Source organism: Maylandia zebra, linkage group LG5 (genome assembly GCF_041146795.1).
Source record: "Maylandia zebra isolate NMK-2024a linkage group LG5, Mzebra_GT3a, whole genome shotgun sequence".
In the NCBI taxonomy this organism is placed as follows: domain Eukaryota; kingdom Metazoa; phylum Chordata; class Actinopteri; order Cichliformes; family Cichlidae; genus Maylandia; species Maylandia zebra.
The window spans coordinates 11,904,431-11,930,129 of record NC_135171.1 but is presented as its reverse complement, the minus strand read 5'-3'; the positions used below and the strand labels follow the sequence as shown (position 1 = coordinate 11,930,129).

Below are 25,699 nucleotides of genomic sequence, written 5' to 3'. Positions count from 1 at the left end.
TAAAAAATATAACTTTTTCTACTCGGATTTTATGTTTTTTAGATCAATTGTTTTATTACAGTATGTCAAAATGAAAACATAACTGTAAATTCAGACACGCGAGGTTGTGCTGAAAAGGATGAAACAAGGCAAAGTAAATCGTTTTCAAAGGTAAAATCAAAAGTAGTTAAAAATGGCCAATTATACCCTGGACCACAGAGGGTTTTTTTTTTAAGTAACGCATTAGTTACTTTTCAAGTAATTAATTACTTTTAGAATCTTGTAACTCAGTTACTAAGTCAGTTACTTTTTTAAAGAAGTAACTAGTAACTATAATTAATTATTTTTTCAAAGTAACTTGCCCGACACTGCTGAAAACACAGCTGACTCAAACATGAACTTATCATTACACGATGAGCTCGCTGTATAAGGTGAAATCTTGCTGCAACTTATTTATTAAATAGAAAGTAGTTAATAAAAAATAAAAAGGATTGCAATATACATTCTTAGATCAGTTTTTATAGCAAACTGCACTATGTTACAGATATTTTAAGTCCTGAACAAGTTCATGTTTTGAAATGAGAGAAGTTAGCTCTTAGCTCTCATAGTTTTTCTGCCATGCCTTCCTTCACCCAAAACGTTTTCTCTCCATCCTCCACTTTCCACAATTTTAGACATGAAGCAAGATCCAAGCTGTTGTTTAGAAGAAAAAGTATGATGACATCTGTAAATTTTTGTCTGTTTTCTCTTCAGATTTCATATTAGTTCAGTTTACTTTTGCTTCATACTTTTGTATTGATCCATTGAGGACTACAGCTCTAAAGAGAGAGACCCAGACCCACTCGGTCTCTGCAACCTTCTTGAATAAAGTTGGACTAAGCCTTTATCAAAGCAGGTATTTTTGTCCAGCTCTATTTAAGCTTCTTAACTCAGAGCAGTATCATAATGAGCCGCTGAATCGGCTAAATAGAAAGCAGCCATCATTAAACTGTTCACACATCTGCTTTTTTCTACAGTGACACGTCAAATGCGCTATTTTAAACAAGCAAATTGGTGGGTGTTCTCATTTAAGTTCAGATATTATTGTTTGAAAATTCAAATTTTAGTTTACTGGTTGGTTTCCGTACTAGTTTCAGTCTTTTTACTTGTAATATGGGGGGTATTTGTTAGTGGCAGATTTAAGAAGTTCAGAAGCCATGTTACAATACAAATAGACACACTTTGTAAAGGCAGTTGACTCAGAGTCATGCAGGCTTCCTCAAGTCTCAATAAACAATTTCACCAAAGCCTCCTCAGGTAGGTTGTGCTCACAGATGTGACCAAAGCCTTTAACTAAAGCTATTTCTGATTTTCCTCTTTCCCCAAAATAGATTATATTTTTATTTTTCCTAACTTTAATAACCTTGTTTTGGAGTGTCTGTCTTTCTCAGGAAATAAGCATTGATTATCAACCCCTTAAGGCGCTTGCAGTGTTGTTGACTGTCTAGCCTTTAAGTACTGATCGAGCCTGGACATATTAACCGATGCGGATTAGGAACTTGTATAATCCATACTTATTAGGCCCTGAGGTACAGATGCACAGATATAAACAGAGGACAAATGTACTTCATTGCAAACTCAAACGAATTGCGTACATTTTATAGAAATGTGCATACATATCTCTTTTACAGGTACAACTTTATTCCAAGGATCCAGAGGGTTCTAGGCAGAGCATGGAAAACATTCAGCATCAAGCGAATCACAATGAAGGGGGGGAGCATTCCATTCTTATAAAATATAGAGCTTTAATTTATTAGTCAGCAACAACAATGGAAAGGGAGGATAAGAGCAATTTACACGAGTCATTACAATAACATCACCTTTGTGCATTTTCTTTTTCTGTTTTTTTTTTTGCTTAATTTTTTTTTCATAAAGTCTGGATGATGCAGAAAGAAAAAAAAACATACAAAACAAACAAAACACTCAAAAACTAAAGACACTTTTAAAAAAACAGAAATACTCAACAAAAATGGTACAACCTTTCTTTGCATTTTTTTCATATTTCGTCTCCTCTCATTTAAACAAGATGATCAGGAGCTTTGATTGATTCCTGGGAATACAGACAGATCCCAAATTAAGGAGCAGATACAGATACCCATGTATGAATTATAGATGCATCTTCCCCGAGGCATCCACACTGACTTTCACACTGCCTAAAAAGAAGATATACTGGAAGCCCCTTAATGTTAAATAACATGAAAATAATATATTTTAAACTTGTTCTGATTTTTTGGGAATTAATTTTTTTTTTTTACAGAGGAGACTCCAATAGTTTTACTTCCTGTAGATGTGCTGTATTAACGTTTTCACCAGAACTGTCTAATAGAGGCTCTGTGTAATTAATATGATGCTTGCTTTCTATTCCCACTTAAATGACTCTCACACATATATCCTATCCAAACTTATGAGCAACATAATTTTACTTTACACTTTGACAAGATCTATAACAATGTCAATAAAAAGATGTATCGTGCTTTTTACAGGGAATATCTGAAATGACGGCATCTTTAAAGCATTTATTTTCCCCATTTTGCTGTAGTTAAGTTGGTCAGACTGCACTGTACACCCACAGAGATGAAAATAAAACAGAAGAAAAAAATCCAAAACAACCACACACTATCGTATTATCTCAGAATTACAGTACAAATACAGGTTCATGCACACAATGAAAGCCAGCTTCCCAATATTCAATATTTTGGTTAGTGTCACAACATTGTTACAATGCTCTGTTGTGTATACGGGCTATTACTTTTTTTTCCACACATGAATGTCAAAGAGAAAAAAAAAAGATGTCTTGTGTGCCAAGAACTGCTAACAACTGCTGCCTGATCCGGGCACTTTCCCCTAAATGCACTGCAATTGTTTCTTCCACAATTGTGCCGTGCCCGAGTGTGCTTGTTGCATATGGCCCCAGCCAATGTCCCCTGAAATGTAAAAGAATAATGCCCAATGTGCAAAATCCTCAACCCCGTATTGCACCTCGGTCTCAGTTCAAAGGAGGTTTGCATCGGGAAGAAAAAGTATTTTTATTAATAGACTTGCAACATAACTGATCTGATTTTTGCTTTGTTTACTTTAAAAAAAAAACTTGGATTCATAGCCAGAAGAAACTGCAGGTTACTGAGAGTAGAGTACAGTAAGATTATTATCACTGCTAAACAAATGGAAATCATTTTCAGCATGATCAGTGTCTCTGTTGGCATGTAGCAGTGGTGCTGCAGATATTTTACAATCCGTCCTCCAAGGAAGAAGAAAATAGAAGAAAAAAACAAAACAAAAACAAAGGGCAAGCACAAGATTCCTGTAAAATGACCCAGTTACAACTTTGATAATATTCGAGTAGTCTTCTGTAAGTCTGGGTTCCTATGGAGAAAATACTGTTTCTCCACAATGACCGGGACCATAAGTCAGTGGTCCCCTTGCAATATGAAGTCTCTGTCTGCGTGCATCACAGGTGTTCCTGCAGTGTCCGCATATACAAAACTCCCGGTACTTAGTCAAAGCAAGCGAAAAAAACAAAAAAACAACAGAGATCCCATCACCTCCCGTCAGGTAGCTCAATTCCCCGTTACTCAGAGCTGTAGCTCTACCCTAACAGCTCAAGAGCCTCATAACACGTTTCAAAGAGTTGCCAAAGTCATACGATGCTGGCAGATGAGTTTTGTAATGACAGTAACAGCAACAATAAAATTAACAATATCAATAATAACAATATTTGCCCCAAAGGTACCTATACACAAAGAGCATGTTTTTTTCTGTAAGTACAAAGAAATCCACAGAATGATACTATATACAACCTACAATAAATACTGTGTATCATATATCTTACTGTTTGAATGGATGTATTGGGTGTAGTGGGGTTTACGCGTAAGCCTCTTTTTTTGTCAGTTTCTCAGCTTTTTTTTCCGGTTTGTGGATTTTTTTTTTTTCACGCTGCTACTTTCATTGAGTCGCTCCCAGTTTTCATGGGGTGGGGGAGGGTTGTGTTTGGGGGTGGGTTTGAGGGGGGTGCTTCAGACACAAAGTCGGGCTCCTCATGTCTCTACTCCCTGCTGCTCCCTTTCCTCCTCCCCGTCCCTGTGATGTCGGCGGTTGCGGGGCTTCTTCTGCTCCTTGAGCTCTTTCAGGTCTTTGGCCTTAAGGGGGCCCAGCAGCGGGTCTCCAAACTGCCAGTAGTCCTGGCAGTACTGATTAATCAGGCTCATCTCTGGCTGGCTCAGGATGGTCAGCAGGTCCTTGTACTGGCCTGCGCTGGGGGTCCACTGTGTGCTGCCGGAGTGGAAAGAAGATGCCATCAAACCTGCACCGCCCTCCACCAGTGCACTGTTGACAGCCCGGCTTGACAACACCACCAACTGCAGCTTGATCAGCGTGTGTTTGAAATTCTTTTCTGTGGCCGTGCATTGGTACAAGCCAGAGTCAGAGGGCTGCAGAGATCGCACGAGCAGACCTTGTTCTGTCTTCAAAATCCGACCGTCTGAGCGCATCTGCAAAGGAAGGGTTGCAGTCCATTAGCAAAAGTAGTGCAATAACCTGTGCAAAGATACATGTGTATTTACTTGATTCACAAAAATAGTGCTACATATATCTTAATGAGGTTTTGTTTATGTAGCATGTTTAAGTAGATGTAACCAACATCATCTAGATTGTGTCATTTGTAGTCATCATTCTTTTGTTTCATTAATAACTGTAGTTTAATTTTTTTTTCCATTGTGTTACTTACATGTATAATTGTCTAATTTGTAGGAGTAGCGAAATGGCCAAGTGCCAAACATGCAGTTCCTCTAGTGGCCACTTGAGGTTGTCTACAAAAGTGAGTCACCTTTAGACCTTAGCTTAAAAAAAAATTTTTTTAAATGAATGAAATTAAACTTCTTTGAAAATTCAAAGTTTTGCATCATCTGGGTCTTTTCAGTTACAGGTGCAGACTAGGCTGTTAACTGTCTGCCAGGCTTCACCTCGGTTACTTCAAGTCACTAAACCAGATCTTTTGAGTGTATTTGTGGTGTTGGTGTCCTTTGAAACAATTTTTCTTACAATTAAAAAAAATAAGTCTATGCGCTGGCTTTGGAGGGCAAAACTCTTGTTTTATGTTTGCCTGTTACTTAGCAAAATCAATACACTAAGTTTTCTAATAAAGCCTGCTAGCCTTAGCTGATAACAATAATCACAGAGGCCAAAATTAGAAAGGCTTCAAAACAGCAGTCAACAAACCAATGGGAGACAGTAGGTATGTTCATATCAGTATATCGAACAATTTGATCTCCACCTATTGCTCCAAACCTCTGCGACTGCTGGAGGTAGTGCTATTAATGTGTTTGTTTTAGGTTTTAACATAATCAGCAGAAATGAAGACGCTTAAATTTGAAAGCATGTTATAGTGTCACATAATAACAGCAAACTCATCTTCCTGGGACTAATAAGTATAGAATTTGATACTCTCAGCATAACTAAATATAGGCTTTTATCAAATATTAATAGAAACAGGTCTTATCCTTTAAAATGTAACAGGTGGAAACGATCCATTATGATATGCTGAGTCTATCATGTACAACAGACATGATATCTTATTGATTTAATTGCGTTATTAATTGCATTTCTCCCTTTTGCACTTCAGGCTGAATGTGTGAAGCTGATTCTATTTATTTGTTCCAGCATTTGATCTGAGCTTCACTGTTTGTATTTTTACATCAGGTGTCTTCACCATTAATTCTGGTCATGAGGTAAAAAGAAAACAGAGCCATCAAAAATCGTGAATGAACTGTAACTACATCTGTATGTATATCTACATATAGAAATCTGATTGGATGAGGGGAGCTTTTTTTCTTTTCTTTTTTTTTGCTCACCAGCAGCAAAGACTGCTCTGCTTTTGGGAACAGATACCATCCAACAGAATAGTCAATAAAAGAGAGGCAGCAACATTACATAGCTTCACAATAAAACTTTAACTAGATCCTGAGGGTTGTATATCACAACAGAGAGCTTTTTTTCACAGCTCCCCTTTATGTGTCCTTCCCTCCGTGCCTCAGGACAGCTGGAGGCCTGTGCAAGAAATCAGGCATCGTTCAATCACAGCCCAAAACACTTAATCACGTTAACAGATAATCAAGAGGAAATTAGACTAGAGTTATTTTTCAAATGTGTCACACTGCACATAAATCTCTCCTCTTCTCCACAGCAACATAGTGAAGAAATTAAACATTGTGGTGAGCATATCGAAAAGGAAATCTGTGGAACTGCTCATGTGTTACCAATGAAGGGAAATCCAAGCAAATTCAGTGATTCAGGAAGTCTATGTGACATTAAAAATGGATAATTATGTATTTGAGTGAGCTACCCTGTAATATAATCTGCTTGTATAACAAGAAAAATTGAGAAACACACTGTTAGGCCGCTCACTTCTTTCCTGCGGTCACTGTTATCCCTCTGCACGTGCCATTTGATGAGAGCGTGTGGAGAGCGGGCCTGACACTCCAGGAAGGTACTGCTCCCCTCCACCCCGTACTGCACCATCTCCAAAGTGTTCTTACTGGCTGCAGGGCACAGAGAGAGATTTCCATGGCAACCAAAACACTCATTACCATGAGCTCCGTGGAACCAAAATCTCAGTTGGGGCAAATTAGAAAAAAAAAATCCTGCCTTTGTAATTACTTTAACAGGTGCCGGGATACAGTTATACAGTTAGCAGCAAAAATGAGCCAAAATGTCAACTGTCTAAATTTATTAATAAGGTAACAGCAACCCAGGAGGCACAGGAACACATGTCTTACCCTTGGAATTGAAGCCTCTGCACTGGCGGATGGGGTTCCCGTACTTGACATCCTGCCTCCGGCTACGTCTAAATGGGTCAGACCAGTATTGCCAAATAAGGAGAGAAAAACATCATAAAGCAACTGCAAGCCATTCAAAGCTGTTTGACAATACAGAAATGCAGTAACGTACTCAATGCACATTGAAATTATCACAAACTATCGTCATGTTAACATCTTTAACATCTGTGTTGTGTGTTTTTACTTGTTAAAAGAAGATGATTTATTAGTGTCATCAGCCACAAAGACCGGGACATGAACACAACTGATTAGGAATGCCACTGAAACAGCCATTCAGCCATCCAGGCAATCTCAACTGAGCGCCACTCAACACGCACGTTAGGTCAGTCAGTTAGTTATGAAGTTAGCGTAGCTCATGCTAACAGCGCTGTTGGTGCTTACCTTTTCTGTGAGGCGGAGTAACGGGAGCAGGACTTGCCATCCCAGGCGCAGTAAGGATCTCTGGCCAGACAGCAGTCAGCGCAGGCCTCGCCGTACATGTCACAGCGATGCAGAGCCAACTGGGTCAGCCCTACTGCAGATGACACATACAGCTGTTGCTGTTGAAAGAAAGAGGGCGAGAGAGGTATTTAGACTTTTATAGGAGAACTGCAAATCACACACATCAGGTATGTTTTTTAAAAAGTGCTCTATATTTAGAAAACTACACTTCAATGTAAATGCTGCTGAAATTCCAACATTAAAGCATAAGAATAATTTGTGTGACAGCGTTTATTTTCTTTCACATAAAGACCTAAACCCAGCTGGATGTGATGAGCATCCATCCTAAAACAGCAGCAGTCCCTGGATCATCGGGGGCAACACTGAGCTCATCTCTATCAGGTTGCCATCATAATTTTATGATCAGCTGTTGACATTCATCAGTCTGGCAGGCTTTGTGTAACCCTAACTCCATCTGCAGACTCGTGTCATAACGTGCAGAAGAGGCCAAGTATCTGAATCATTTTGAAAGAAAATACGGAGCTTTTAATGTCTTTTCCATCTTTTCTTTCTTCATTGTCTCCCAGACTTTTCTATGAATTATGAGGGAAGGGGAAAAAAATAACGGGAATACAGCTGTAGGCATGTAGCTTGTGACCTTTTTCGAATCACATCATTAATTTCTTTGGAGGGCGGGTTCCTTTTCTCCTGTGTGAGCAAAGGTTAGGTAAATCAGTTAGTGCAGACAGGCTTACCCTTTTGGACGAGATCTTCATTGTAGTTATAGGAGTGGGGACCTTGATGTAGAAAATGAGAATGGGGAGCACAGTGTGTTACAGTCAGTTTAAGCACAACAGACACACATAGCAAAACAGAAATAAAAAGGAGGGTGACAGAGAGAGAGAGAGCAATCAAAGCTGACCTTGAACACCTCGACTTCCTCCAGGACCAGCTCCTCTGTCTGAAGGTCATCTCTAGGCAGCACAATGACTTTCTGTACCGTTCCCTTGTCTGTGGACCACAACACACACACGTCAGTTACACACCGACATCCTCACACCCCCGCCGCTTGTCAACGGGCCCTTGGATTTCCATTTTATTTTCTCAGCAACCTTTAACAGGAGATAATCCTCATATCAACAGGCCGCACTGTACTCTGTGTTTCTGTCACACGGCTCTCTTTGGTTCCCTCAGTGACACGAAGCTCTGTTCTCCTTGGAACACTGACTGCTGCCGCCATGACAAACCTTTCCCGTCATTCTTGCCTTGACCTATTCATTTGGATGCCGTGAGATGTTCTACAAAGAGTTCCTGTGAGAGGGGACACCTGAGATTTATTATGACTTCTGCTCTAGCCCCGGTGCAGGACTGAAAGGCTGCCTCTGACAGCGGCTGAAAGGACACACATTCCTCCAAAGTGGCTGCCGTCACACGCAGGCCCATTAGTCTCTTCCTCATAATGCACAGACGCACAAAGAAACCGGTAAGGAGGCATCACACACGACATGTAAAGGCAGCATACTGAGCTGTGGCGGCTGTCACACAGGGGCCTTATTAAAGGCTCACAGACAAATCTCTCTGACACCAGTGGGCAAGATTAAGGTGATGCGTATGCTCACTGTACTCCTCCTTCCTCCCTACTTTTCTGTTTCTCCGCTTTACTCCCCCCCCCGCTGCTGATCCACCCCCGCCCTCCAGGTACAAATCTCCTGTTGTTTACTCCATGAGAAGACAGCGAGGTAAAAGCCCTTTGATTGGTTAAAGTTCCACTCCAGCACAAAAGGGGAAGAATGCTTTTCTCCTAATGATAAATGATTGCAGGGGAGCCAAGCCCTCCACTTACATGAGATTTATTTCCAGGGGGCTGGGGCACTCTGCTCTCCATTATTCAGTGTCCCACTGACACTGTCAGTCACCATTCCCCGACTCTAATCAAAGGGGTCGCGGGTTCAGACTGACTTCATTTATACACATTCGTTACAAATGACCCACAAATGGAGAACTGGCTCCACGGATCATTTCTAACACATAAAGTTATTGCACTTTTAGAAAAGCACTCACCAGTTCCTAAGAAGAGCACTTCATAGTTGCCGTCTGCAGCTGCCACCTGGTCCACTGTAATAGTGGTGAACTCATAGTCCACGTTGGTCCGAACCACCAGGGGGCGCTTGTGCACTGGGTACACTGCGTTGTGCATGGCAGGGTGATTCCTCATAAAGTTAATCACTTCATCTGGATAGTCCTTAGTGGACTTCATGTTGGGGGTGAACGTACCTCCGGGGCACTGGAAGGGAAACAATAACATTCTCTGCATGAGTACCACAAGCCGAAAAAATTGATGTGAATAAATAAAAAAATGCCTGGTGAAGAGCCTGTCCTGCAGTAATATTTTAAGTTTGCTTATGCTGATGCTTGCATCTAACTCGAGCTGTTTCTTAAGTTAGATAGAAGGCCCTGTTATGCCAGCTTGCAATGGGATTTATGTCCAGGGTCAGCGAGAGGTGAAGCTCACCGTGCCAGGTCGAGGGTAGGGTATCTTCCCGGTGTAGGCCACCCACTGGTAATTAGGTCCCTCCTTGTGGGCAAAGGGGCCATTGAAGACCATCCGGATGTCAGCCATAGAGTACACACAAACTGCCGAGCCTTTGAACACAGAGCTGTGGAGGAAACACAAAGTGAGCCAAAGACAAAAAAAAAAGGGTAACTTAAAAAAGAAGCAGGAACAGAGCCTGCTCAGGATCTGGTGTGGTGCACTAACCCAGAGACAGAGAAGACTCCATATATGACAGGATTTTTTATATCCTGTGTTGGTCGTATGTAAACATCTCCTGTGATGGAAAAAGAGAGAAGTCAGGTCAGTGCAAAGCGCAAGCACTCTTCTTCACTAATATTTACAGTTGTTTCAGTGAGTCCAGTCACTCTCAGCTAGTGGGGAGGCGATGCCTCCCCGGAAGAACCGATGCCCAAAAAAGATGAACTTTCAAGGAAACAGTACATGCTACAGGATTTGAAACCAACCAGCTTGTGTTAAAAAAAATACACAACTGCATTTTTAGGTCTTGAGCATGGCTATAATAGTTGATATTAAGACATCTATAAAATCCATGTTAGTAGTGCACATGATGTGTTATTTGTTTATTGCATAAACCTGGAAAATCTGTGCCGGTGCCTTATATTGCATGCATTTACACATCCAGCCTTTACATAATCAAATAAAATGACACACAGGAAATGAATCTACTGTAGTATTTACAAAACTGCGGGAGCTTTTTACAGCTTCAAAGAACTTTAGCAACCACAATATTATAACCTATCACCTAATCATCCCATATGAAGCAATCCAAGCCCCAAACAGGCATTTAAAGTCGAGCTGTGAAAGCAAACAGTCTGGATATCTACAGTCTAGACTGGAGGATTGCTAAACCCCGAGAGATTTCCCAGTAAAATTTATACACGGTTTTCTATCCTTTTCCAGCATCCATAGCTCACGTTTTCCAATTTTAGAGAAAGGAAATATCTCTTCTCTCCCAAAGGAGAACTGCATCATACAGTATGCGTTCAGGCCAGTTTTAGAGGTATTTAAATCATAGATGCTCACCTCCAATCCTCTGACAGCAACAAATAGGAAGTAAATGCATGATTAGTGATGAGTCTCTCTGCTCTTTAGTACCTGGCCTAAATAACAGTCCCAGGAGGCATATTCAGTCTACAATAGGAAATGGCCTTCAGTTTGAAAAAGAGAATGCACTCCCAACCTAGCTGAAAACGACTAGGAAAAATCTTCAAATGTGGCTGTTAGAGCTTGCAACGTGGGAGAATAAGGGTGAACTATAGAAGAAGCTATACCAGTCAAGATTTATGCACTCTCGGTTCCATATAGACCAGCATGAGAAATTAGCTGTCAGACTGTTATGTAGATAGAATGATACATGGGTGAGATAAGCTATCTTTGAATCTGAACTGCAGGGTTTTGGGCTTGTCCACATTAGCGAGGCTGTACAGTCTTCCTCTGGGGACTGCGTGCAGCTGTGAACTCATCTCAGGAGGAAAAGGATACAGCTCAAAGATAGCGGGCACTTTGCCCTTCTTTTTGAGTGGCTACCAGTTTCACACCCATCCACACACCCACATCGCCACGCCATCTTCCACAGCTGCCAGAGGCAGAGCATGGAACGGTCACGGCTTTAGCGCGTTCACAGCACGATGGGCCGTCACGGGTGTCACACAGCAGATGATCCTTGTCGTGACACCCAGCTGGTGCTGTTTTACTTTCACGCAACGAGATGCAAGTGCGTGCACATGTAGACAAGACAGCACCGAGGCCAACATACAGTAGAGTTATACAGTCGCTAAAAACAGATCAAGGCTTCAGGGGAGAAAAGCTACGTGAGTTCCAATAAAAGCTAGTCTGACAGGACAGGGATGAGTTTGCTCCAGGGAATGTAGCATGTTAATAACAACTAGGAAAGGATCCACATACCACAACCAGCTCTTTTTATTTTCATTTGGCAATAATATCTCAGCCATCACGCATCCAATTTTATTTAAAAAAGAAACAAAATAAAAGAAAAGGTTTTCTGTTTGAGTGAACAATTACTATTCTTCTCTAGCATATCTCACTCCTTCACTCGTTTCCTCTTGCTCTCTGGCTTTTCTTCTCCCTACCTATTGATAAGAAATGCATTTTAAAGCATTGCCTGTATAAAACATAGAAGCTTTATAATGGTTAACACTATTTTAGATCATTGTGGGTCATTTAGGTAAAAACTGAAAGACAGAGCAAAGAAAATGTTACATGTTCCAACTGCAAAAACTCCCAAGGTCTCAGACGTGATTTGCCAAAACGTTCTACATCAAAGACAACAGCTGCTCTGGATGTTTGAAAAACTCCTCAGTAAATGGAACGGTACTTACGCGGGGTAATAATAAGTTATACATTCATATTTTAAAGACTCTTAGAGAATGGCAGGGTTAAGAGTCTCCTCACTCAAGGATATCTAGCTGAACTGAGAACGTGTCCCAGCTTGAAACCATTTTCAGATGCGCAGTTACAGTACTGCTTTTATTCGACATGATAGTGGATGTTTGTGTAAACTTTGGAAAAAGACTTTTCCAAAGTTTTCATGTCACACAAGAGGTAGCCTCAACATAGGTAAATAAACAACACACTGCACAAAAAAGACATTGTTTAGATGTTTATGTTGTAGTCAGAAACATGTCTGGAAGACATTAATAATACAGTCCAGCAGTCATAAATAAAATCTGGATCTGACAAAATGTTAACAGGGACTGAATGAACTGTGGGGGGGGTTTTCTTCTTTCTTGCAGATGTTTGTAGGAGTCTTTCATCTGAGTTTATTACATAACTGCAACTGGATCTGTAGAGAAGTCATCTAACTAAAAGAGCTGTGCGGCAGAGTTTCATTTACTTGAGATTCTTAGATTTATGTTCCGAGCTCTACAATAAAAGGTGCTGGGCCTTTCTGAATGGAAACTACATGTTCTCCCTGTGCCTGCAGGAGTTATCTCCTGGTACTCCAGCTTCCTCTAACAGCTCAAACCTTAACTGTTGGCTGTAGGTGTGAATGTGAGCGTCAATAGGTGTCCCTCTGTGTTAGCCCTGCAACAGATGAGAGGTGTCCAGGGTCTACATGACCCATGAAAACTGAAGAAAATGGATGGGTTTAGTATTTAGTGGTTCTAGTAAGTGGATATTTGGGCAGGCTAGTTACTTTCCCTGTTGTTTTTTTAATTATTTATTTTTCACGATTATAGAAGATGCCTGTTATAGAAGGGGATGTCATATTCATTCATGAGAGTTGCACAAATGTTCTCATCTAACTTTTAGGAAGAGAACATTTTGTTGTATTTCCCAATGATCTCCATTGTGCTCAGTAGTTTAAGGCCCTCTTAACATCCTAAAATTGCCGCTTTTGTCTGCAAAGACTAACTCTCCAGCTAAAGAGCTTTTCAAACATTCAAACTAGACAGTAAATGTGATGCCATTTGCATGAAAAAATTGTGTCCCATTTATTGTCTCCTCTAGGAGTCCTTGGCAGGGATGCTTGCTTTGTGTAGCCGTTCCTTCTCTCTGGGCTACTCTGGCATGCCCGTCCTTGTTCATTCAACAAGCCTGTTCCATTAAACATTTACAGCCTTATTCAAGAAATATCCAAAAGATTCATCATCGGCGCCAAACACTGACAGCTCCCCGGCTCACAGAACCGCTCTACAATGCACAGTGTCTGTTTCAACACCGACTGAACTAGGTAGAGACAGAAGCCTTGTTTGTAACTGCAAAGGCAGCTCATTCCTACTTGTGATTTGTGGGGAAGAGGCTGCACAACACAAAAAGGCCACCGGGTTTTCAAGTGTCACTTTCCAAATCGTTCAGAGGTATAAAATAAATGTCAACAGTAAAAACAAATAGGTGTTTGTTTGTTTTTAACTGCAGTCAGGTGATGATAAAAGCAAGGACTGCAATGAAGAGAAAAAAAAACTAGCATGGCATAGCACTGTTCTTTCTTAAAATTAGTTCAAAAGCAACAGCGGGCACACAGAAAATCCCCCTATCAGTCTTTGTCTCCATTTCCAACCAGTGGTGACAGACAGAGGACGAGTTTCCCTCAGACAGTCTAATAGTCTCACAGTCACAGACATTCCTGCTCGGTGACCCCATTCGTCCACCATCAGGCCGCCGTCTCCTCACTCACACACACACATGCACACAGACACATACACTTACTTTTGTTTTAAAAAAAAATCTCGAAAGTAAATGACAACTACAGTGGCGGGGTTATGGGTGTCAGTCCTATTACAATACCGTGAATGGGCCTACCATATGGTTCAAAGACTGATGTGTGTGGGTGTGTTTGCACTCTTGGCAGGTGCTGCAATAGAACCAAACCCTGCAGAGAACTATTGTCTACTCACTATTTCAGTTGCGATTGTACATGACAGAAAATGAAAATGAGCACGTCTCAAATAAATCCAGTCACGCCATTTTTTCCTTTGCCATTCAATACCCACTGTCAGAATGATTAACTGCACAAAGAAGAAGCATGGCTTCTGTCAAAACGTCGGGTGTAACTAAAGTTGTGGGAGGATGCGTAAGTAATGCTGACTTTTTTCTTTTTTTTTTTTGTTGAAAAAGTGGAATTTCAGTGTCAAAACGACTACATTCAAACACACACATTTAATTTTTACAGTGTGTAATTAGACCGATTACAACAATTACAACTTGATTTAATACATCAGGTGCACTAACTATTTCAATCATGAGTTAATGACTTCCCTCATATTACTTGAAAAGTGCCAAAAGACTTACGTGAGATTTAGGAAGGTGATCCAAATATGTTTTTTTGTAACTTTTTTAAATGTGTTTTTCTGATTCACACAGCTACACTGCTGATAGAGATGCTAATCTGCAGACTAATTGCTAATAAAAAATAACTGTGAGTTAGCAGCCCCAAATGTGTAGGATGTAAACTGAAAAATAAGCAGTGAGCACCACCGCCCACAGAGAAGGCATTGCGGAGCTTGCAGCACATCTGATTGACAAGGAAGTCTATAAAACATCACCCCACCCCCACCATGTAACCTACTCATTTCCACATCAACAAAAAACAGTGGAAAGAAACACAGCATGATGCGGGTTTACAGTCCTTTGTACTCACTGAGCTCGTCAAAGTGTGTCTCCATGCCGTCGGCCCCGGGCACAGAGCAGATGAGCCTGGCCTTCAGGAAGGTGCTCCACTTGTTGACCAGACAGCAGTGACCTCCGTCGTCGTTCTATTTTTTGGGAAGGGTGGGGGTGGACACAAAAATACAGTTTCTCCATCAGTTGCATCCTCATTAGCCCTCACCCCACCCCCTCCTGATTTAAAAATAAAAAAAAGCCCAGGTGGAGCCACCCACACATACGTGTCTCTGATTTGCAAAGACAGGAAGCTAAGGGGGGGGGGGGTGCTGATGGGGTTAGGTAAACACAGTTTCCTCCTATTTAGGCTCTCCCATCTGCGATGGAGTGAAGCCAGAATCCATACCAAGATATTTCGAGAATGTGTCACACTTTGTAAGAAATTGTCTTTTTTATAGTAATTTTTTAAGGGTGGCCAACCTTCACTCTCTTTATGCTTTCCCATTTGGGAAGTTGAAATGTTTTCATACTCTCTACCATAAATGAACCAAGTGTAGTTTTGGTGGTATGCACGGTGCGAAGAAATGCAAAGAGCATCCAGATGTGTGGCGAAGTAAGAGTGACAGGCCGGGGTCTCCATAGCCCACCGAGAGGGGGATGAGTGTTTGTCTGTCGGGTCAGCACCTGACCCCAAATAAATACAACAGTGAACAACAGATGTCTATTCATATTAATGTACAGAATTCACCTGCTTGCTGCTACTGCTGCACATTCACCCAATGTATATACTACATATATATATGTATAATGTTTTTCCTCTACACCCCCCCCCAATTTTTTTGCACATGTCGAGGAGCGTGTCAGGCTACATTTCACTGTGTGTTATACTTGTATAACTATGCATGTGACAAATAAAGAACCTTGAACCTTGAACTGAGGCGCACGTTTTGTACTCCGAACCGTTCTCATATTCCTGCTGTTAGGCTCACACGTGCACGCAAACTTGTAAGACAGGAACGTTTAATGTGTAAATACAACCAGCTCAGTAAGATGACACAGTGTGCAGGCCTTGTGATCCTGTGTTTTAGGACTACTAGTGACAATATCAGTGCAGAGGGAGATCCTGTGATCAGAGGTCAGAGGGCAATCTGACATACAGAGGGATCCATTGTTAGCATGAAGGTTAAAGACACATGTGGAGTCCAGCAAGTTAACAAGAGGTAAATACAAGTCCTTAGCCCATACACATTTAAAGACAGTGGGTGCTTCTCACTGGGAGACTCCAGACTTTTATTAATCACGCTGCAGTTTCTCTTTTCATCAGGATCACACCTCAGTGGAAAAATGCTCCTCAGTGTATACACACCAGGCAGATACGTCCGATACGGGACTGGGTCACAGGAGTCTGGCCCATCTCAGAGGACTTCTCTCGGAAGAAGAAATACAGCTTGTCATCATTTCTCTCGGCACTATCCGGGATGAGGTGTATGTGGACAAAAGTGGGGTCTGTGGGGAGAAGAAGTGGTGAGATGTTTATGTGGACAGTGATCTGGGGAAAACATCTGGTTTGAGATCTTTTCTAAACTTTCAGCCTTTCCTGTTTATCACTTGCTGAGGCTTTCTAAACATCTTCAGAAAACAGCAATCCTTACATTTTAGCTATATTTTATAAGCTTGTTTGGATAGCACGATAAGGAGCTGTGCACAAAAGGCCGCGATCAGTCTTGTGTATCATTTATAGGCTAAATAGGACTGTTACCGTTCAGCCATCTGGAGTTGTACTGATCTGTTCGCATGGCAGTCTTTGTCCCCAAAGTACGGAAAATGGCAGAGTCTGTTCCCATAAAGTCAACATAGACCCCAGCGTACAGTTCTCCATCTGAGAAAGAGAGAAAACACTTGAGTTTCGTGAGATTCCTCGACTCTGACATTATTCCAGCACCACCCTTGGCACGAACCACCAGCTTTTATTTCAAAAAGTATATTTAGAAAAATCATGACGCTCTTCAGTTTCACAACACAGAAGCTAAGCATAACAAAGTCATCATCTGCACATGCGAGTGGTCAGGACGTGGTTGCAACTTGAGACGTAAGCAACTGACATTTAAATGGCTGATAAACAAGGTAAGCCTCCACTGTTCTCATTGTCTCCTAATAATATGTCAGCATTTTGGGGCTGTACTGCTTTAAAACACTATAAGTAGCTTGTATTCTTGTACCAGTACAAAGTGCTTGTTTAAAGGATTAAGACAAAGAAAATTATCTTATGACACGAAGGAGATAAAGATACTCAAGCGTTCAACAAAATTCTCATTTACATACTTTTGGGCCTCTTGTGTGGTAGTCAGACCTCAGCCCACTACAAATGTCTTTTTAATTCTCTAAAATTGATGTGCTCTACAGCTTTTAGCAAACATTACTAAAATAGGAGTATATAGTTCGTTTCTTGGGGATTTTTTCAGCTGCAAATTAACAAACACTTTGCTGATCCGCTGAACACAAACAACAATCGACACTGTCATAAATGCAACTGTATCAATGGTGGTCAGATCCACTATAAAAATTTCTTATTTTTAAAACATTAAATTCATTCATATTTTCTCTTATTTCAGGGTATTAACTGTGTGCTCCTATCAATACAAACTTCAAACTTCCTGAAACAGCCATCAAATGCACTTCATTAAGACATGAGATATGAGCACTCCCGTGTGTGCAGACTGACAAATGTATAAAAACAGCTTTGTTAAGCCACAGGGAGGAAAGGTGTTGGTCTTCCAGCTGTTGTGTGGGCCCCACTGGAGAGCAGGTGTGCCTCTCAGGGCTCTCAGAGATGGAGAATGGAGACAGTAGGAACAGGAAACACTGTTGTACCACCATTATACTCAATGTCATGGTCCCCGGCAGTACTATAGGGAGATTGATGATATATGATTAAAATGTCCACGGATGATAGGATACCTAATGCGGTGGCGCATCGAGCAGTCAGCGGTCAATGGTGAATCTATTGTTGTGGTACAGGGTTCTTAATCCTTATCAACACTAACAACAGTGTCCCTTACATGACGCTAACTGGTGGATGTGGGAGGTAAATCCATCTTGGATGACAGTACTGGTTCCATACTGGTCATCTGGCACTGCGCTAATGCGGGAAAACAGTGCCAGTGATTTACACCCGCCGCCTCGACCCACAGAGAGAAGATCGCCTTTCACTGGTGGCAACTGTGCAGCCTGGACCTGACTAAATGACCTTGGGCAGTGGCACAGAGGACACTGGCTTCATGAGTGAAACAACAGATGATAAGACATTTCATCCAAACCTAATCTCACTGAAAATTGAAAATCATCTAACGGCTGAAACGTGAAAAAAGCGAGAGCACACAATCGTTTTGTTAATATTTTGCTTCACTGACTTTGTTTGAGGCATTGATCCCACATATCAGCACACTGCCAAATTAAGTCAAAGTTTTAGTTTTTCAAATGGTAATACAATAACTATTTATTTTTTTATTTTTGCATGTCAGACGTATTTAGATTTGAAGCCACTAATTCCTCAGTGGAGGATATAAATATTAATAGTCACATATTACTGAGCCCATTGCAGTCCTAAGAAGGAAAAATTCCTAGTGATTCTAGCTAAACTGTGGGAAAAAGGCAAAGTGACAAGGACACTTGACCTGACCTTGTGGTTATCACTGGCTAACAATAAAAAGCTCTTTACAAAGTATGCCAAACATAAGCCCATTGAAGATCATATAAGGAGAAATGGAAGAAAAGATGAAGAATCCATATGAGATGACACTGCTGTTGCTAGAAGGAACTGTGCTGGACCGTGCCTGTGCCTGCAATCCCATGTGACCAAACCCAGATGATACTTACTGATCAAAGCTGACACGCTGTTGAGCTTCGGGTCATAGGAGCACTTTCCTTTCCCAGATTCTACTTTGCCCGGTTCCAAATGGAAGATTTCTTCCTGAAATGGAAAAAAAAAATCATACAGAGATGGCAATAAATTCAACACTCTCCATCTTGTCACTGTGATTCCCTTGTGTAGGGAAAATGAGGCAGCATATGCGCTGCCTCTGACTCCTGCGGGACCTATAGGTCCTGATGGGGGATGAAGTATCAAAATAATGAGTGTGTGTTCATACAGAAAAAACACATGCAGGAAAAGCGATGGATTTCTAATCCATCTCCATGCCACTCCACTGTAAAAAACAATGTGCTGCGGTGCTGCTTCTCTCGGCATAATAAAGCTGCATGCCAAATATCTCTCAGCTTCTCTGTGCCTATGGGTGTGCAGGTCGACTCGTGACACCTGCAATCCAGCAAAGTGAAAACAAGTCTGCGATGGAGGCTGGATGACTGATGCTCACTGCTCATGGCATCCCAGCACGCAAGCACTGAAAGGTGATTAGCAGGAATTTGCGTATGATAGTGGGGAAAATGAAACAGTGGCACGCAATGACATGTCCTGTAGCTCCGCCGCAAAAACCAGAGCACATCCAATCCCTATTTATTTACTCCCAGCAGGCCGAGATGAAGACATCTGTGTCGGTGTCCGTCAGCACTTATTTAGGAGCACTGTGCCAAACTCCCTTCACTAGATCATACACGCAACCCTTTACATCATCTTTGATTAAAATCACCACTTGCGCCGATAAGTAGATGGCAGCTTACTCAAAGCCATTCTGGAGAAAAACCCAAAAACGGTCACAAACATTTATGTGTACCGGAGGGAAACTGTGCCCTGAATGTGTTTTTACAACCCTGCTATAAAATGTGACCCTTGAGAAAAGGTTGAAACACGTGTAGAAAAAGAATCGGCCTGAAAAAGAAAACAGTTGAAACACTTTCAAAGTGTCCCACTTCACATAAAGCCCTGTTGTCCTTCAAAAGTCCCTCTCTGCTTTTTAAAGTGCTTGGAGAGCTCAAACAGAGAAGACATGTTGAAGTATGTGACTCTTTTATTTCCTCAGCTCCATAGCTAGTTGGCTACAGATGGCTGGTGTTTGCTCTAAGCTAACAGAGCCTGCTGTGGGAGTGGGTCAGATGCTGACTAGTCCTGTCGCCTCTGTGGGAGAGCCTGAATAACATTCCTACAGAAGGCGGAGGGCTCTTTGGGGTGAAGAACTGCTGGGTGTGACACCCTCGAATGTCTGATATGATGAAGAAGAATGATTCGGAAATCTGCTCTTTACAGCTCCAGCTAAATGCTAAATAGAAATGACCGTGTCATGCATTGAACAGCAGCAAAAGCCTGTTTAATTAAACGTGGGCCGTGTATCTTTTGTTTTTTTTACAGCCGGATCAGCCATTTCCAGTTGATTAGCCAGCTCTCATGCAAAATGTGGCATTTAACACAGAGGCAAAGCACCAAAAGGACAAAGGCTAATAAGACAGGGTGCTCAGACAACAAGACTTACACAAAGGAAATGTGAATGAAACAAGGAGAAAACGAAGCGACGTGAAATGAAATGCATTTTCAAATTACACTAAAAATGTCGAGATCGTGCAGGGACTGAAAAACAGTGCATGGAAAATATTACAGAGATGAACAAACGATGGCCAGGTTAAAGATGGTATCGACAAAATGGGCACAGACACAAAAAAGGGGAGCATGCTGCTGGTGATCGGTTCGTGCAGACAGGGCCCGCATCGCACCTTGAGTCCGAGTGTCTCGTGCACCGCACTGGGTTCAGCTGCACGGTTAGCCCTTCCTCTGGCTTGGGCCATCTGCAGATACATGGACGTCTAAAACAGGAAAAAGCAATACATTCTCGGCGTTACACTACTGATGAGGAGGGATCAAGGCCTTTCATGACCTTGCTGCAGATTGCTTGAGCCTGTTTTGACCTCCAGACATGAGACATGAGAAACTCCCTAAACCCTGAACTTCTGAGATCAATATAATACAAGCGCGTAGGGAAAGGATAAAGAAATATGGATGCAAGACTGTGCAGGGAATGCGGGTTTCTTTATTGGACCAGATGGTGGAAAAGGCAACAATAACAGTCCTCTATTCTGTGGTTTTGTCAGTAAAGGCTGTCACAGTATGCCACATACACACCCCTAAAATCTGCTGGCACTGCAAAACATTTAGCTACGAGTCTTTAAGCGCATCTTAGGAATGTTTCTTGCGATGGTAAAATCTATTGATAGAAATCCATCTGAATTAAGAATGACAAGTGTTCCTACAGTATGTGTGTCAGGATATGTGTGTGTACATGCGTCCGTGCAGAGTTTACCCCCTCTTGTTTTTACAGTTGTGGTTAACTCCACAGACCAGCTGAGAAAGGTGCTCAGGGGTGTATGATTTGGACCTGTCAGTGTGACAGAGAAAATAACAGCCCTCTCATTAATCCACTAGAACTGGAACATTCCACTTGCACCCCATAATGGGAGCTCCCACTTGCAATTACCCAGCATCTCACATGGTAGAGGCTGGCGGGTGGCCTGGATGGATGCATGAAGGGGTGGAAGGATAGGTGAGTGACTGGGTGGAAGCCCTTCATTAGTAACAAGCTGTATGCAGCAAGGGGCTCGAGCAAGCTGTGCTCGCTGTTGCGATTTCTCTGTGATCACAAGGGAAAGTCAAATGGGAAATTTACTTTTTATTTATTGCCTTTTATAAAAGTCCCCTGGTCACAATTAGGGAGCGAGTGTGATATTTAAAGGAAAGTGAGGTGTTAAAGAGGAGTACGGCAGCGTAAGCGGACTGGCTAGGTTTACGAAATTCAAGAGGTCCCATTAAAGATTGAGACTAAACAGAGTAGCTCTAACGGCACACTGGGGACAACAGCTGTGTGCTGGTGAGGCTGGTGTGCTGGCTGCTTCGCCATATGGGGACACAGGGTACCACAAGCAAGCTTAATGATGGAGCAAAATCATCATAAAGGGAGCTTAGTGTAGGGCGGATGGAGAGTAAGGCAAACCATATCATTCATGATGTAGATGGAGGAAGTTTTTAATGCTGCTAAGATCAACTTCTCGGCCTCTACATTCCTTTGTAATTCTAACCTGAGGTTTGCGTCCGCGGTTGACAAAGGTGCAGACCGGATTGTAAGCTCCTGTCCCACAGACGTACAGGTGAGTCCGGTTCCATGGCTCAATTAGACGAATGAAGTTTGCACACTCCTCCTGGAAACACAGACATTGAAGGAAATTAAATAGCAGTTCATAGTTAATCTTTACTGCCAGACCTCCTGCTGATTTACTGAATGCTCACTGATTCTTATTAAAACTTAAAAATCTGCCAGTAATAATGTGCTTCTATTTGTATTTGGGCAATATATCAAACTATCAGCCAGCAGTGCTTGGTTCCCGAACTCAAGCTGGCACAAAGAAGGATTCTGGGCTTCTCTGCTCCATTCCTGTCTCATTGGCTAGACACGAGGGAACCAGAATTTTACTGGGCCAGGTCCAACTCCGCAGGTAATTCCATTTAACAGGTTCATCACATTAAAACTGATGTGAACAGATGAGGGAATTATATATTTTAAATGCAATTTATTTTAAAAAAAAAAGATATATTTTATTTTTTCAAGCTATCAAGTTTAAGGAAACAACTTTACTCGGGCAATCCTGCTCTTGGTATGTGCATTTTTAACGCGCATACTTACATTGGCATCTTTCCCACTCACGAGGCACTCCATTCTTCTTTGTTCAGGCACTGGCCAGTGGATCTGCAAGAGTGGGAACGCGGGACATTTTATAGCTCCAGCCCAAAACGTTATACATCACTGGCATTTATTGCATATTTGGATTAAAATTTTAAAAGGGATATCCACCAAGGCTAATATAAGTCCTGTTGGGATTGTCATAGACCAGTTACAGGGTTTTAATGAGCTGCACCAGAAACAAAAAAAAAAGAAGAGTAGTCCAACAAAAACTTGATGTGAGCAAACCGAAATGTCTGCTGCTGGGGCAAGAGTGGGGAACATTTCACTTTGGGTAAAACTGCAGTAAAGGTGCTGGCTTTATCCCACGGTAACAGCCCATTTTAAGGCCCAAAGGGAGAAAAGCATGGGAAAGGTCTTACAATACGTGGGTTCTTGTTGATGTCATGGAGGTCCAGGGACAGGATGTGGTCCTTGCTCCCAACATACATTCGATCATGGTCCTCATCCATACGAAGGATCCGATAGTCAGATGTGTTGATGAGGTAGGCGAAGTGATGAGCGGTACCAGTGGATCTCAGTTCTGTATGGAAACAGAAATGCATTGGTTACCGACAGCTGCAGCTACATGTGCGCATATTCGCGCGCACACATGCATGGGCAACTGACACATTCCTCGTGCCACTCCTCCGTGGACTTATCTGATGGTTTTTCACCGACACTTGTGTAACAGAACACCACTCATTAGAGACAAGTGCTACTGAGTGTCTGTCAAACAGCACTGATGGCTTAATACCTCCTGAGTGGATCAAAGGATCTAGAAAGTCACTCGTTAGTGGCAGTCTGTGGGAAGCCAGCAAACACAGAAACAGTAGACCGGCAGTTAGCTATGATGTTCATACTACATAGTTCATGGAATAGGGTAAGGCACAACATTTCATTGCATGCTTGGACACCATTCTCTGAAGGTCAGACAAGTGTGCGCTTTCAGCAACACAATGCAGTTGACACGTCCTCGCATGTCTACAGTAACCCAATCTCCCTATAGACTCTGTGCTGGAGTGTTTGTTTGATATGTTCTGCTTCGTTCAGCAACCAAGTACAGGCAGAGCAAAAGGCCACGGCTAAGACAACAAAGGCCCCGTGTCCCACCATACATAAACACACTCCTTTGCAATCTATAGGGTAAGAGGCATTAGACGCTGGCATTCAGATACTGTTGGACAAACAGAGAGGTTTCACTCAAACAGCAGGAAAGTTCCCATCCTCCATTTAGCCTTCTTCTATAATCGAGAGATCACAGGCACGGATTTGAGGTTAACCCAGAGTTAGCCACCAAAACATGGCAGAAGGAAACCAAAGGATAAACCGTTACATGCAGTTAGCTGCATTTGACTGGTTAAATGTGACATAGTTGAACACTGGTGTGCCGGCGTGTTATTAAAGGAGCGAACGCACAGCCAGTGTGGCATATCAGACCTTGAAGGAAACACACTGTAGCTTTATAATGGCCAGTTTAAGATTTTTTTTAATTTTTTTTTTAACAAGCTCTGTATGTGTAGTCATGTATTGTGGGTTTGACGTTACTACGAGGTTGTTAGGTGTTTCTGAAGAAGAGGTCTGGCCACCCAAGCATGCAAAGACATCCACATGTCCACCACTGGTCCTTAAAATAAACACCATCTAGAGACCTTTTTAAACAGACTCCCTACGGAATCTGATATTGCCAGTCTTTTGAGCCAGATCTAAATTTAGCACGGGGGTTACGTCAATAAGCAAAGATTAATAGCATTAGATATTCTATATTTATACAGTTTGATTTAATAACTGTGCCCACCAATGGAACGTTTACAGGTCAGCAGAGTGATTGGCAGCTGTCAGCCCCGCGTAGAGGAGCTGCAACATGTGGCTGGACCCTGTGATTATTTGTGTTGAGTCTTAAGTTGAATGATGAGTCCCCATACACTCTAGGCCAAGTGCACACTGGATAAGAATGCATTGTGCACACACACGCACACATATACACACACATTCCGAGGGCCAGTCGGGGCGCCCCCCCTTCTGAAGCAGGTTGTCAGCGACTTCTCAGTGTGTGTTTGTTGTCAGAGAGGAGCTGGACGGGACCATCTGTCAGCCGAATAGGAAATGTGAACAGCGCAAAGCAACAACACGCCCTATTGAGAGGCGCACATTAAGAAACAAACACATGTACTCTAATCTCATAGTTATCTGACAACATGCAGACAGGCCAGACTGAATTCTATGTCACAGGTAGAATTTACCCCAAATGTTGTGCCTTTCCTCGTGACTTATCCTTCATATTTGCATGTAATGTGGTCTCCACCATAGACATCACCTTTTAGAAATCCATTTAACTACAACAGAACCTGGTTACAAAAAGGCGCGCCACTCCACCTACTGGATATCATTGTCTTTTCTGTCAGTCCCTCTTAACTCAATCCCAAAGTCAAACTTCACCTCAGGCGGGGCCACATGGCATTGTGCTCGTTTGACATGTTGATCAAGGACGTATAATGGCAGCAGACTGAGCTTGGCTGCAACTCTACTCCAGAGGTCAGGCCGCACAGCATGTCTCTGGGCTGAGATTGGTGCCAAGCAAACACTCAATCACAATCAGCTCGAAAAGACATGCAGAGAGGCTACACTTTTGCAGAATGCCAGTTTGGAGTGTGTGTGCTTTTTCTTTTTGTTGTTTATGCCCATACCTAAAAGATGAAGGAGAATTTGTGGGGTTGGGGTGTATTTCCCAGAGAGTAACAAAATCTTATGTTTGCTACGCGACTCATTTGTCTTAATTTTCTGGCACTGAGCTGAATCTAATTTGCAGACAATCCCCCGATGTTTTTCAACCAGTCACATTTTATTGAGCTCGGATATATTAGGCTGCACACTCAATCAGCTGTTTTCCCAGACTTACTTACAGATTTGCAGCCGCAGATTACAGTTTCACACAGGACAGGCTCAGAGAGGCTGAACTACTTGTGCTCTTTTGTCAGCCACATTAGAGCATGACAGCATTTTCCACATGCAGACTTATCCGAGAGATTGAAAGGCTGGGAGCAGAGTGTGAATATGTCTATCAGAGCCAGATAAACTCATAGTAGCCCATTACTGCCTGTATGGCTTAGGCCCACTCTGGGGGGTCTGCGCACACA

The 25,699-nt window shown here is 42.1% G+C and overlaps 1 protein-coding gene across 8 annotated transcripts in view; it reads right to left on the bottom strand.

The window, feature by feature from the left end:
• Window positions 1–1,584: 1,584 nt before the first annotated feature.
• The window catches only part of LOC101467463 (semaphorin-3F), a 59,600-nt gene continuing 35,485 nt past the window's right edge, over window positions 1,585–25,699 (bottom strand). The window contains exons 3-19 of one of the 8 annotated variants that reach the window (XM_012924912.5): window positions 22,946–23,106; window positions 22,527–22,589; window positions 21,925–22,044; window positions 20,569–20,658; window positions 18,784–18,877; window positions 16,667–16,786; window positions 16,274–16,413; window positions 14,945–15,059; window positions 10,027–10,096; window positions 9,781–9,925; window positions 9,330–9,552; window positions 8,191–8,279; window positions 8,024–8,065; window positions 7,230–7,387; window positions 6,789–6,856; window positions 6,403–6,551; window positions 1,585–4,505 (exon numbers count right to left, since the gene is read on the bottom strand). In XM_012924912.5, coding sequence (XP_012780366.1) covers window positions 4,053–4,505; window positions 6,403–6,551; window positions 6,789–6,856; window positions 7,230–7,387; window positions 8,024–8,065; window positions 8,191–8,279; window positions 9,330–9,552; window positions 9,781–9,925; window positions 10,027–10,096; window positions 14,945–15,059; window positions 16,274–16,413; window positions 16,667–16,786; window positions 18,784–18,877; window positions 20,569–20,658; window positions 21,925–22,044; window positions 22,527–22,589; window positions 22,946–23,106 — 2,300 coding nt within the window. In that variant the 3' untranslated portion in view covers window positions 1,585–4,052. Of the gene's footprint in view, window positions 4,506–6,402; window positions 6,552–6,788; window positions 6,882–7,229; window positions 7,388–8,023; window positions 8,066–8,190; window positions 8,280–9,329; window positions 9,553–9,780; window positions 9,926–10,026; window positions 10,097–14,944; window positions 15,060–16,273; window positions 16,414–16,666; window positions 16,787–18,783; window positions 18,878–20,568; window positions 20,659–21,924; window positions 22,045–22,526; window positions 22,590–22,945; window positions 23,107–25,699 lie in introns of all 8 variants that reach the window. The other 7 variants (XM_004571935.6, XM_076883754.1, XM_076883758.1 and 4 more) reach the window with 7 other exon arrangements.